Here is a 12,698-nt window from a genome sequence, read left to right on the forward strand (position 1 = left end):
GGAGTCCCCAAGCCCGCACCTCCCCCAGGGGCCGGCAGGGGGCGCAGAGCCCAGCAGCCCGCACCTCCCCCAGGGGCCGGCAGGGGGCGCAGAGCCCAGCAGCCCGCACCTCCCCCAGGGGCCGGCAGGGGGCGCAGAGCCCAGCAGCCCGCACCTCCCCCAGGGGCCGGCAGGGGGCGCTGGGCCTGTCATCCTCCCGCCCCGCGACTGGCTCCTCCCCGCTCACGCGCCCTTCCCGGAAGAGGCGGCCTCGGCGGGCGAGCTCGGTACGGAGGCCGCAGGCTGGGTAAGGCCGCCGCTTCCCCCTCCCCCCCCGCCCCCCGCCCCCGCCCCCGCCCCCGCGCGGTCTAAGCGCCCGGCGTGCTGGGGCCGCTCCCTTCAGGCCGGACCCCGCGGCGCCTGCCCCGGGCCCAGCGACGCCCCCACCTTGCGGCGGGCACCGGGCAGGGGAGGGGCGACGGGTCCCGGGGGCAGCGGCTGCCCGGGCTCCTGCCGAGCCTCGGCCTGAGGGGGCAGATCCCGGCGCCGTTTGCACGGGGCCGAGCCTTTCGCTCGGGGCTGCCCCGCTGCGATGCCGGCCCCGCGCGGGGGTGGCAGACCCGACCTGGGGCCGCCGGCCCCCTCGGAGTCCTGCCTGGGGCGGGCCGGGGGGTCCGGAACCCCGGACTCAGGGGGTCTTGGGGTGCAAGGAGAGCTTCCCCCCCCCCCCCCCCGCACTGCGCGCCGGGCCGGGGTCCGGACTCGGAGTAGCTCTGTGTGTGTGTGGACGCTCTAGTTCTGGAATCAACCTGTCGGAGCCCGTTGAGCGAACCCGGAGCAAGGCACCGTTCGTCTGGCCTGAGCGCCATTTAGTTCCCCGTTTGTAAAACAAAGGGGGTGATGCTTCCTTATCTCCCCCTGAGCAGACCTGCCTTGAAGTTCTGGAGGCGCTGGGGTGCTGTGGCGATTGAGGGGCGTGTTCACGTCAAGATCAGTTGTTTGACCCTTCCCACCTTGTGGAGAAGCTGCAGAGAAGGGGAACTTGGCTTTTCCCCCCTCAGCGTTGGGCTCCGTCCCAACTTATACTGGGTCCGTTTCTTCTCCTTAGATGTGGTGCCAGCTGTTCCTGCCGCGCTGCAGGGCGGGTCTCCACCTCTTCCCCCTCGCCCAGAGAGGGGTCCGGGTCCAGGGACGGCACTTGGTCACCATGAAGCTGGAGTCTCCGGAATTCCAGTCTCTCTTCACCCCAGGGCTGAAGAGTGTGGCAGGTGAGAGATGCTTACACTTCCAAAAAGAAGAGGACTTGTGGCACCGTAGAGACTAACAAATTTATTTGAGCATAAGCTTTTGTGAGCTACATCCGATGAAGTGAGCTGTAGCTCACGAAAGCTTATGCTCAAATAGATTTGTTAGTCTGTAAGGTGCCACAAGTCCTCCTTTTCTTTTTGCGAATACAGACTAACACGGCTGCTACTCTGAAACCAGCTTATACTTCCGTCCTCAGAGGTGACTTCTGGTCAAGCAAACCTCTGGCAGTGGAGTTCAGAAAAGTGACCAGATTATTGTAGCTCAGTAGCTCAGACCACTGTTAGCACTGAATGGAATTTGAAGGGGTCCAGGCTGCCACTCAATTGATGAAGCTAATAGAGGGAAGCTTACTTTAACCTTGTGTTGGCACAGCATGCATTGATTAATGGTTAGAGAATATGTATTGGAACAAATTTGAGTGTGGACGCAAGTGCATTTCTCACCAATGAAAGGCTATCTCCATCAGATGTACACATGGCCTTTATCTAGGCCTGTATGTAGGAGGGGCTAGGTAGTGGTGCATGCTAGAACATGTATGCTTCTGTTTACCTGTAAAATTCAGTTCTTCCTGCAAACATGACTTTGTGTAAATGGTTCCATATTCATTGACTCTTACTCCACTTATGAGCTGAGAAAATGAAATGTGCAACCGTATCGTCCAATGTGCAGATATTGTTCTCTGAGTCAAGTTGTCTTGCAGAAGCACAAGAGCGTGAGTACCAACCTCAGGGCACACTGTCAAAATGCAGGGCACAAGCCCCAAATTGATTGTGAGTTCTATTCTTAGATTTATCAAGACATGAGAAGTAATTCTTCCACTCTCTTCAACGCTGTTGAAGCCTTAACTGGAGTATTGCGTCCAGTTCTGGGCACCACACTTGGAAGTTGGGAAAAGGAGTGGACATATTGGGGAGAGTCTAGAAGAGAGCAACTAAAATGATTAAAGGTCTAGAAAACATGACCTGTAAGGAAAGATAGAAAAACTTGGGTTTGTTTAGTCTGGAGAAGAGAAGACTGAGGGGGGATGTACCAGTCTTCAAGTGCGTAAAAGGTTGTTATAAAGAGGAGAGTGATAAATGGGCTTAAATTGTAGCAAGGGAGATTGAGTTAGACATTAGAAAAAACTTGCTAATTGTCAGGGTAGTTAAGCACTGGAACAAATTATCTAGGGAGGTTGCAGGATCTCTGTCATGGGAGGTTTTTAAGAACAAGTTAAACAAATGCCTGTCAGGAATGATCTAGATAATACTTAGTCCTGCCTCAGTGCAGGGGACTGGACTAGATGATCCCTTGAGCTTCCTTCCAGTCCTGTGTTTCTATGATTCACATTTCAGATATGCCCAGTTTGCAAGTAAAAAAAAAATATATATTTTTTTTCACGTGTCGTCTGCACAAACCCTGGGTGCTCTTGCAGTCAAGCTGGATTCTTTTATTTTGCTCATAGGTATCTGCCAAATTGCACCTTGGCAACCCCTCTGTCTTCAGATTATAGGTAACACCTGTGCAAAGTTACCTAAGGCTGATAAGTGTCACTGATTGCAAAATCTGAAGTTTATGGGGCTGCAGGCAGGAAGTTACATTTCACTTGGAGAACCTCTGTTACTAGTGGTGATTTATGAAATGGAGAGAAGTAGGAGTCCAGGGTGAGTTTGTGGGTGATGGTATTTAGAAAACAAATCTTTTCACTTCCAAAGTGAGCAAATTTGAAATGCAAATCAGTGAGACCGTGTATATGGAGTCCCACTGTGACATTTTTAGAGATTCATTTCCTGAGGGTAGAACTGCATTCTAAACTCAGAGATCCTGTTAGCTTTGTAAATATATTAAAGATATGGTGGTACATATATTGAATTTAGATTTGCTCTAGTGTCTTAGACAAAATTTCATTGACTTTGTGTGCCATTTGTTTGCTGTTCCTTCCAAAAGTTGGGGTGTTTTGTGTAATGTGTGAAGTGTTTGGGATCTTTCAGGAAAGTATTATGTAAGTTTAAAATATTATTAAATCACTTTGTAAAATAAATGAATAAATACATTAAAGTGGCTTCTTCATAAAACATTTTATTCTAACTTTTTAAGGGGACACTTTCAAGAATAAAGAACATTTTAATATGGCTGATACTAAAATGCCGAACATTTTTTGAACGTTATTGAAACTGAAAGTTTTAAACAGCTGTTTTTTCCCATGTACAGTAACTCCTCGCTTAACGTTGTACGTTCCTGAAAAATGTGACTTTAAGCGAAACAATGTTAAGCGAATCCAATTTCTCCATAAGAATTAATGTAAACAGGGGGAGTTAGGTTCCAGGGAAATTTTTTTTCACCAGACAAAAGACTTATATATATATATACACACACACATACACAGTATACATTTTAAACAAACAATTTAATACTGTACACAGCAATGATGATTGTGAAGCTTGGTTGAGGTGGTGAAGTCAGCGGGTGGAGTATTTCCCAGGGAATGCCTTACTGCTAAATGATGAACTAGCACTCAACCGAGCCCTCAAGGGTTAGCTCATTGTTATTAATGTAGTCTCACACTCTACAAGGCAGCACAAATGGAGGGTGGGGAGACAGCATGAGAGACAGAGACACACCCTGTGTGTGTATGTGGGAGAGGGGGAGAGAGAGAGATGTGTATTGCCCCATTAAGTACACTGACCTCACTCTAAGTACACTGTCTTTTTAAGTAGATCAGCAAGTTGAGACAGCAGCTGCTGCCAGCAAGCTCCCCCCCGTCCTGAGCCCTGTCGTGTCGCATCCCCCCTCGCCCCTGCCATGGAGATGGGGTAAGCGGGGGGCAGGAGCGGGGGGAGGGAGACATCCTGATATTAGCCCCCCCGCACTCCCCCCTCCCCTTCCACAGCAATCAGGAGGCTTCTAGGAGCAACTCCAAAGCAGAGGGCAGGAGCAGCACACGGCAGTGGGGGGAGGGACAGCTGAACTTCCGGCAATTGGTAGCCTGCTGGGTGGCTGCAGCACAGGGAACTTAGGGGAGCGGGGAGCTGATACGGGGGCTGCTGGTCCACCCTGGTTCCAAGCCCCCACCAGCTAGCTCCAACGGGCTGCTCTTTCTGCAAGCAGTGGACAAAGCAGACAGCTGCCAAACAACGTTATAAGGGAGCATTGTGCAACTTTAAACACGCATGTTCTCTAATTGATCAGCAACAAAACAACGTTAACCGGGATGACTTTAAGTGAGGAGTTACTGTATGTTGTTTCCTTGTTTGCATTTCATTCAGCTAGGACAGTATAATTGGCACATTGGTCAAAGCCATTTCAGTCAGTTTTTAGTCCATTTGACATTTTGGTTCTCATGTGCGGGTATTGTTAAGGATTTCGACTCTACAAGGGAATATTTATCCTCAAAACTCTTTTAATTGAAATAATAAATGAAAACATTTTTATTCACAGTAGGTTTATAAACAATGAAAAAATCAACAATTTTGTTCCTAAATTAGTATGTATTTTTGTTTCTTCTGTCTTCATTTTACAATGAAGAGGTCTAAAAAAACCCTGCCTCACTTTAGCAAACTTGGACATTTGAACACATTTTTATGTATAATACGCTCTTTGTGTGTTTCTCTTTTCTTTATAATTGAAAACAAATCTCACTTCTTGAGTCTGACTTTTTCTTTTAAACTTGGGGTGGAACAACTGATTTTGGCACCACTGAATAAATATGGTATTGCAGTTACACCTCTGACCTTGAATTGAGGTGTATCACATTTTGAGGTTACTGCATCAATAAATCTGTCAAGAAAACATGGGAGATTGGGAAAACTGCACTGTAATAATATTTACATAAATTTTAATGTGTCACGTGCTGGAGTGTGGTAGTAATGTACTGACCATGCCTCTCAACTTTAAAGAGGGTGTCTTTTGAAACCTTATTTCAAAAAATATTTTAAATTCTAGTAAAATTAACATATTGCCTGAAAGAAAATAAATATTTTGTTTCTAACTCACAAATCTTGCAGATACTTTTATTTCAGTGTGTTGCAAGGCTTGCAGGAACCACTTTTCTAAATTAATTGAGGAAGTTGGGCCTTTTTGGTAAAATATTAAGAATACAGGGAGATCTGTACTTTGCCATATATTCTTTTTTACCAATTTCAAATATGACAATCATTTGTATAAATTCCAAAGAAGACAGTGCTCCTCATAATTTATGTCAAGAAGCTGCTGAAGGCAGCAGATTAAGTTCTTTAGTTCTTCAAGATCATATAGGCATTTCTTCACATTCTGTGTCCAGTGACAAGAGAAGTCACTACTGAACCATTACTAGCAGTAATCTTTAAACCAGTGATACTGACTGAGTCTCGCAAGTAAGAAGTGGCTCTTTAATGTGTCTCCTGCAGCTCTCATTTTGCTGTGAGACAATGAATTCATGCTACTGTAGCTCTTTTGGGTAATGTTGATCGCTAATTTGGGTTCTGAACCACTGAGATCTGGGTATCGCTGCTTTAAACTGTTGTTCGCATGTTTTAATTTCACATGGACCCAATGTTCAGGCACTTGCACAATTATTCTTGTTTAGGTCCTCTTGTGGTGCTATTCAAACTTTATAGCAAGTATAACCTTATGCAAATTTCAGTAATCTAAATATTTATTTGTTGAATGCACAAGGCCTATATTGACTTTCTTTGTCTTTTATGCAAAACAAGCCTCTGTTAACGTGATGTACTGGGCTAGATTTTTCAAATGTGTGCATGCGATGTCATGAATGCAAACATATTTGCATCCATACGTGGCCAGTTAGGCAATCAGCTGGCTTGGTTGTATGTGCACATGACTAGTGGTTTTGGTTTTTGGGGTTTTTTTATATGCAATCCTGGTATTTGTGCATAATTAACATTTGCAATATCTTTGAAAATCTGCCCCAATATGCATGAGTCAAATCTACAGCTGGTTAAAGAGGGATATTACATTTTTAAAAGAAAATATTCTTACCAAGATTTTTTCCCCTCTCAGAGTTATTTGAAAAGGAAAAGTATGAATTAAGAATAGCTGGAGGTGCTGTCAGAGATTTATTAAATGGAATGAAACCACAAGATGTGGACTTTGCCACCGTTGCTACACCTACTCAGATGAAGGAAATGTTCCAGTCTGCTGGTGTTCGTATGATCAATAACAAAGGAGAAAAACATGGAACCATTACTGCCAGGGTAATCACAAACTAGGTTTATGAATCTTGTAGGCTCTTAGTAGTTAGAAAAAATCTGTTAGATAGTCCATCCCCATATAAAAGCAGGATATATTTTCCCCAATACAGGGCTTATCCAATAGTAAACTGATACTATGCTTGATCTTAGCCAAAGTACCATTGCAATTATTTCCTCCAAGATTTGTATAATTATTTGGCTTCTGTTTTCTGAACAAAAGTATAGCACCCCAAGTAGCATGAGAAAATTAAAAATAAAACCTTATCAAACGAACCTTACCTAAAGGCAATGAACGTATTCTGATTTTTCTGTTCATTGTACGTTTGTATAGAAGGTGGATATGCACAAAGAAAATTTAACTCTTGTACATTGATTCCTTTTCCCTATTGTGTTTGAAGATAAAACAACAATATTGTGTGAATTGCAGCTCCATGAACAGAATTTTGAAATTACCACACTTAGAATTGATGTTGTCACTGATGGACGACATGCAGAGGTGGAATTCACAACGGACTGGGAAAAAGATGCTGAAAGAAGAGATCTTACAATCAACTCTATGTTTTTAGGTAACTTCTTCCAAAAATAAAATACAATTTCTGTCTTAATGTTGAAGGCAGTGTTTCATCTAGGCCTTTGCCCAAAACCAGAATTTGCCTCCATAGCTAAATTGGGGGTTGCACAAATGGAGGAGGTCTGACCGATCAGAGGATATCTTGGCTTTCATGTCTTCTGACGTGAACGTTTTCTTCATAGAATCATAGGACTGGAAGGGACCTCGAGGTCATCTGGTCCAGTTCCCTGCACTCGTGGTAGGACTCAGTATTATCTAGACCATTCCTGACAGGTGTTTGTCTAACCTGCTCTTAAAAATCTCCAATGATGGAGATTCCACAACCTCCCTGTGCAATTTATTCCAGTGCTTAACCACCCTGACAGTTAGGAAGTTTTTCCTAATGTCCAACCTTAATCTCCCTTGCTGCAATTTAATCATTTACCCAGTAATAGAGTATTGTGTTAAAACTAAGTGTATAATCTCTGCTGCTTTAAATCAACTAAAATTATAGGTTGTTTTTACATTTACTGAAGTACACCTTTTAAAAACACTTTTTCTTTACTAGGTTTGGATGGCACGCTTTTTGATTATTTCAGGGGTTACGAAGACTTAAAAAACAAGAAAGTAAGATTTGTAGGACATGCAAGCCAGAGAATACAAGAGGATTATTTACGAATACTGAGATATTTCAGGTAATATTTTGCTTTTCTAAATAAAGAAATGAATAACGTTATAGTTATTTTCAAACAAAATCTTCACAAGAGTGTTATATTCCACAGCCAGTTGGATAAATAGAAGCTTAGTGTGTCATGAAAAACACACAAGCCAAACTCATATAGTGCCTTGTCCTCAGTAAGATGCTGAAAATAGGGACTCATGTAATTTTGGTAATGATTTTCCTTCTGCGGTGATAAATAGGGTGATGGGTCGTACCACACTTGTTTCTGCAACCTCATGTCCCAGTTATTAACAAAACATGGAGATGGAGAAACAAGACTAAGTCAGCTTTAGAACTGAGGAGTTAATTAATAACATGAAGCTCAATTTACTGGTTACTCTGACCCTCAATGGATCTAATGTTACCATGCCTAGAAATTTTCAGTGCTCAATCAGCTTTTCTTTTGTGATCGTCTCTGATTCTGGACATCTGCTGCCAAGTTCACTACAGTGGCTGGGAAGGTTAGTGGGTGTGTAATATGATTCTTCTGTTGAGGAATGGGGAATGTTGCCATCTGTTACAGGGGAAGTAAGAGTAGAGCCAACATGGCATTAAGCTGTCAGGAATGGTTTATGAATGACATGTTATCCGAGAACATGCAGAGAGAAAAGGAAAGCGGTATTCTGAAGACACAAAAATTGGATAATCATTATAAGATTAGAAACTGCTTAGTTCATTGGGAGTAGGTCATAGCAGTCAACAGCCAGCTTTTCAAAGGTATTTATTTAGCCATCTAAAGATGCAAACAGGCACCTAGTGGAATTTTCAAAAGTGCTTAAACAGATTAGGTGCCCGACTCTTGTTAGGCACCTAATCTATTTAGGTGCTTTTGAAAAACCCACTAGATACCTAAATACCTTTGAAAATCTGGCCCTAAGAGACTTCAGTTCTGTCCCAAGATCTGCCACCAACTTTCTGTAAGACCTTTTGCAGCTGCACCTCAGTTTCATTTGTAGAATGAAGTGATGATGCCTTTGAAAGTGTGATGTGCTTTGACATCTGTGGATATATAAAGCACTCCATAAGTTCTAATTATGTAAGATCAGTTGCACTTTAATACTCCATGAATACTTTAAGATTAGGACAGTTAATATTGCCCTGAGGTAATTTTCTGAAGAGAAGTAATAAACAGAAGAATCGTTAAATGTAGTAAGATTTAGAATTCTTATTTTGTAGGTTTTATGGAAGAGTAGCAGAAAAGCCTGGTGACCATGAACCTAATACTCTGGAAGCAATTAAGAAAAATGCCAAAGGTTTGGCTGGAATATCAGGAGAGAGGATTTGGGTGGAACTGAAAAAAATTCTTGTTGGAAACCACGTAAATCATTTGGTTCGACTTATGTATGAGCTCGATGTTGCCCATTATATAGGTAAAGTACAATGAGGGTTACATAAGAATTCTATAACACAAATAACTGCAGACCAGCATATTAAGATGGCAGTAGTCTCCATAGTCATTTGTGTTGTCATGCAGTACTTGATTAGACCATTTCTTCTGCTGATTTGCTAGTTCTTTTGTAACACTATTTCATGATACTTTTTGTGTGTCCCCCTTCAGGATTACCTGTTAATGGGAGTTTAGAGGAATTTGACAAAGTCAGTAAAAATGTTCAGAATCTGTTTCCAAAACCAATGACCGTTCTAACATCACTGTTCAAGGTGCAGGATGATGTCATAAAACTCGATTTGAGGCTGAAAATCTCAAAAGAAGAGAAAAACCTTGGCCTTTTTATAGTGAAGCATAGAAAAGACTTAATCAAAGCTACAGATAGTCCAGAACCACTTAAACCATATCAAGACTTCATTATAGATGTAAGTGCATTTCACGTCACTGTCTATTTTATTTCTTATATTAAACTCAAAGCTCTCACTTAAGACAGACAGGAAAAGAGGCAGCATCGTCCAACGCAGAGAACCCTGGACAGGGAATCAGGACTCTTGTGTTCTATTCCCAGACATTTTACTGACCTGCTTTGTGATTTTGGGTTAGTTACTTCACCTCTATACACCAAAGTTTCCCCACCTGTAATACAGGGATCATGATACTTTCCTTCCTTTCAAAAGTACTTTGAGGTTTGTGGATGAAAAGTGCTGTACAGAGTTAACTATAGTTTACTCGTGGGGGAATTCTGCGTCAAAAAATTAAAAATTCTGTACATAATATTTTAAAATTCTGCATATTTTATTTGTCAAAATAACACCATTATAATCACACCAGTTTCAATTGTTTTGGTAATTTGTTTCAAAATACCTGTCAGCAAGTATGGCAGTAATAATACAGCCAAACAAAAAAATTATTCAGGGAATGTTTTTTGGCAAAAAGATTCCTTACTAGGCAAATTAATACAGAACTTTTTGGAGTAATTCATTTAAACTACAATACAGAAACATATTTCTCATACCCCCCAGAAGCCGTGCAACGGCTTGGGGGAGTCAGGGTCAATGGAGGAGCTGAAGAAGAGGGAAGGAGCCTGGGATTGAACCTGGAGGGTTGTTGAGTGTGGGTGGGAGAAGTATGGAACTGAGGTGGGGAGGTTTGGGGGTCAGAGGAGGAGTTGTTAGGAAGTTAATTACTATAATAAGTCTATCACTTGCAACATAAAACACCCCCTTCAGAGCTGCTATTCGCATGGGCACCTGTATCACACTTTGATACCTAAAAAAGCCAAAATTTTCAAATCTGATGGTTTGTGTTAGGCTCCTAAAAGCCATATGTATGCGCCTTCTTAGAAGTAATATTTTTAGCAGTGCTGAGCTGCCCCAACTCCGTAAGGTAGCAGCTTTTGCATAGGCCTATCGGTCTAACTTTAAGGCAGCCAGGTTTGAAATGTTGGAGTTAAACATCTGAAAGAAAAGTTTGAGTCAATGCTACACAACTCCTTGTAAACATATCTGGGGAATGATTTGTTAGTTTGGCTATGGCTGTCCCAGCTGATCTCTTCTGCTGTATCAAAACAGAAGAAAAAAGGTTGACTTCAAGGGACCCTAACCATAAAGAGCTTTATAGATCAAATTCAACCATTTGAATTGTGCACAAAATGAACTGAAAGCTGGTGCAGTCTCTGAAACACAGGTATAATATGTTCCTTGTGAGAAGTACTATTAAGTAGGCAGCCAGTGCCATTCTGCTACAGCGGAAGCTTGAATAATTTTCAAGTGTAGCCCCATGTTGAGTACACTGCAGTACTCTAGGCTGGAGGTGAGCAAGGCATGGATCACTCTGGTAATAGCCTCTTTGCCAATTATATACCGGAAATAATGGCCACTACTACTATCTGGGTTTCCAGAAGCCTCCAAGGATCTGCCAAAATCCCCAGGTTGCAAACCTAAGTAATAAAAAACAGGCTCACTCCCTTGGGATGAAAAATATCTTCTGATTTGTTCCACCTTCCCCAAAATGCTAAATCCAATTACTTATCTGAGCCAGTCTGGTAGCTACAGTGGCTCTATTGCAAGTGCCAATCTTGGTTAGATGTTGGGGAAAGCTCATCAACTGCACAGTCAAAATGGAGATGTTATGTATATATTGTCCGTTAGGGCTTTACAAGCTGTCAAGCGAGTGCTGGTTGTGGTGTCAGTTTGTGATGTTGAGTAGGAACAACATCAGCTGATCTGAGACTAAGCTGTTTTCTGATACTTAATAGTTGTTGTGTGTTTTTGTTTTGTTTAAGTCTAGGGAAGCTGATATGAACTCCAGGATCTGTGAGCTTCTAAAATACCAAGGAGAGGACCATCTTCTAAAGGAAATGCAAGAGTGGTCTGTCCCTTCTTTTCCTGTCAGTGGCCATGATTTAAGAAAAATGGGAATTTCTTCTGGAAAGGAAATTGGAACAATGTTACAGCAGTTAAGGGATCAGTGGAAGAAGAGTGGTTACCAAATGGATAAAGAAGAACTCTTAAATTGTGTAAAGAAGGTGTAAAATGTATGAGTAGTAGGGTTTGATGATTTATTAATACACATAATTGTATTTACCTTGTTACGGGAAGAATCAAAATATTTGTAAATATAATGCTACCACCAACCAATATTGCATTTGAGTTCAAGACTTTTAGGCACTGAATTGTTTCATGTTCAAAATTCATACTATGCTCTGAATGCAGGAGTTTAGCTCTGCAGTAACGTGGGGCTTTATTTCTGCCAATCTGACTGAAAACTCTACCTCTGTTTATGTTTAAATGGTAAATAATTAATACCTGGGGGTTTTTTATCTCCAGTGTTCCTAATGGCAAGTAGAGGTGACACAAGGATTTTTGATATTCTGACTTAGCTACAGACAAGGTGAATGACTTCTGTGCTCCAGATAAAAACCTCTTTAATGCATTATTTTTGCCTGGGGGAGTCTCATATTCCTAGACTAATGAGATCTAAATATTTTTTTGTAGTCAAAGCTGAGTATCAGCTTGAAAGGTTCACTTCAGCAGTTCCCAAACAAATGATATCCTATAATGTGAAACAACCCTGTTTTCCTGAAGCTTTTAGTTTTTATCTTAATTCCTAAATCAACTTTAGATTAAACGGATGACTAGTCTAAATTGATATCATAAATATCTACTTGGGTATAAGTACTTTTTATGTCTTATGATTTTTCAGTCATTTGTTTCTCCATTTTACAAGTATACAAATTTTTGGAGCCCCTCTGTCCTTTTTCCTAAAGTATATTTTAGTTTTTATACATGAAATGAGGAATATTAAAGTGTAACATGTAACCACTGAAAACTAAAGCAGATCCAGAGCAGCTAATCACATTTTGTCACAGTAAAAGAGAACCACCTCGTATTCTCCTTACTGATTAGAAGTAATTCCCTTCTTACCTTTCCCTAGAGTCACAGATATCAAAGGGAGTAAAAGGGTTAGGGTGTGTTTGCTTGACATACCCTAGGCAAAGTGAACCTGAACTGCGTACAGGGGTGTATATGTAAAGCATTTGAGGGGATAAGAAACTGACTGTAAAAATATATTTACTACCATAAT

At 41.8% G+C, this 12,698-nt stretch overlaps 1 protein-coding gene across 2 annotated transcripts; it reads left to right on the plus strand.

Moving 5' to 3' along the window:
* The first annotated feature begins 242 nt into the window (after window positions 1–242).
* On the plus strand, window positions 243–11,752 carry TRNT1 (tRNA nucleotidyl transferase 1). Of its 2 annotated transcripts, XM_077821695.1 has the most exons (8): window positions 243–286; window positions 1,088–1,247; window positions 6,265–6,458; window positions 6,883–7,021; window positions 7,574–7,700; window positions 8,903–9,096; window positions 9,285–9,538; window positions 11,398–11,752. In XM_077821695.1, exons 2-8 carry the CDS (start codon window positions 1,088–1,090, stop codon window positions 11,644–11,646), a joined length of 1,317 nt encoding a protein of 438 aa, XP_077677821.1. In that variant the 5' UTR covers window positions 243–286; the 3' UTR covers window positions 11,647–11,752. The 2 variants fall into 2 exon arrangements, with proteins under 2 accessions (XP_077677821.1, XP_077677822.1); XM_077821696.1 differs by lacking the exons at window positions 243–286; window positions 1,088–1,247 and adding an exon at window positions 3,998–4,079.
* The last annotated feature ends 946 nt before the right edge of the window (window positions 11,753–12,698 follow it).

This window comes from Eretmochelys imbricata, chromosome 7 (assembly GCF_965152235.1).
Source record: "Eretmochelys imbricata isolate rEreImb1 chromosome 7, rEreImb1.hap1, whole genome shotgun sequence".
In the NCBI taxonomy this organism is placed as follows: domain Eukaryota; kingdom Metazoa; phylum Chordata; order Testudines; family Cheloniidae; genus Eretmochelys; species Eretmochelys imbricata.

What these genes read in the sequence shown, in the direction of transcription:
- TRNT1 (XM_077821695.1), top strand. Translation starts at nt 1,088, where the DNA reads ATGTGGTGCCAGCTGTTCCTGCCGCGCTGCAGGGCGGGTCTCCACCTC. An exon ending in ATGGAACCATTACTGCCAGG is followed by an intron (nt 6,459 to 6,882) that starts GTAATCACAAAC and finishes TGTGAATTGCAG; the next exon opens with CTCCATGAACAGAATTTTGA. An exon ending in AATCAACTCTATGTTTTTAG is followed by an intron (nt 7,022 to 7,573) that starts GTAACTTCTTCC and finishes TTTCTTTACTAG; the next exon opens with GTTTGGATGGCACGCTTTTT.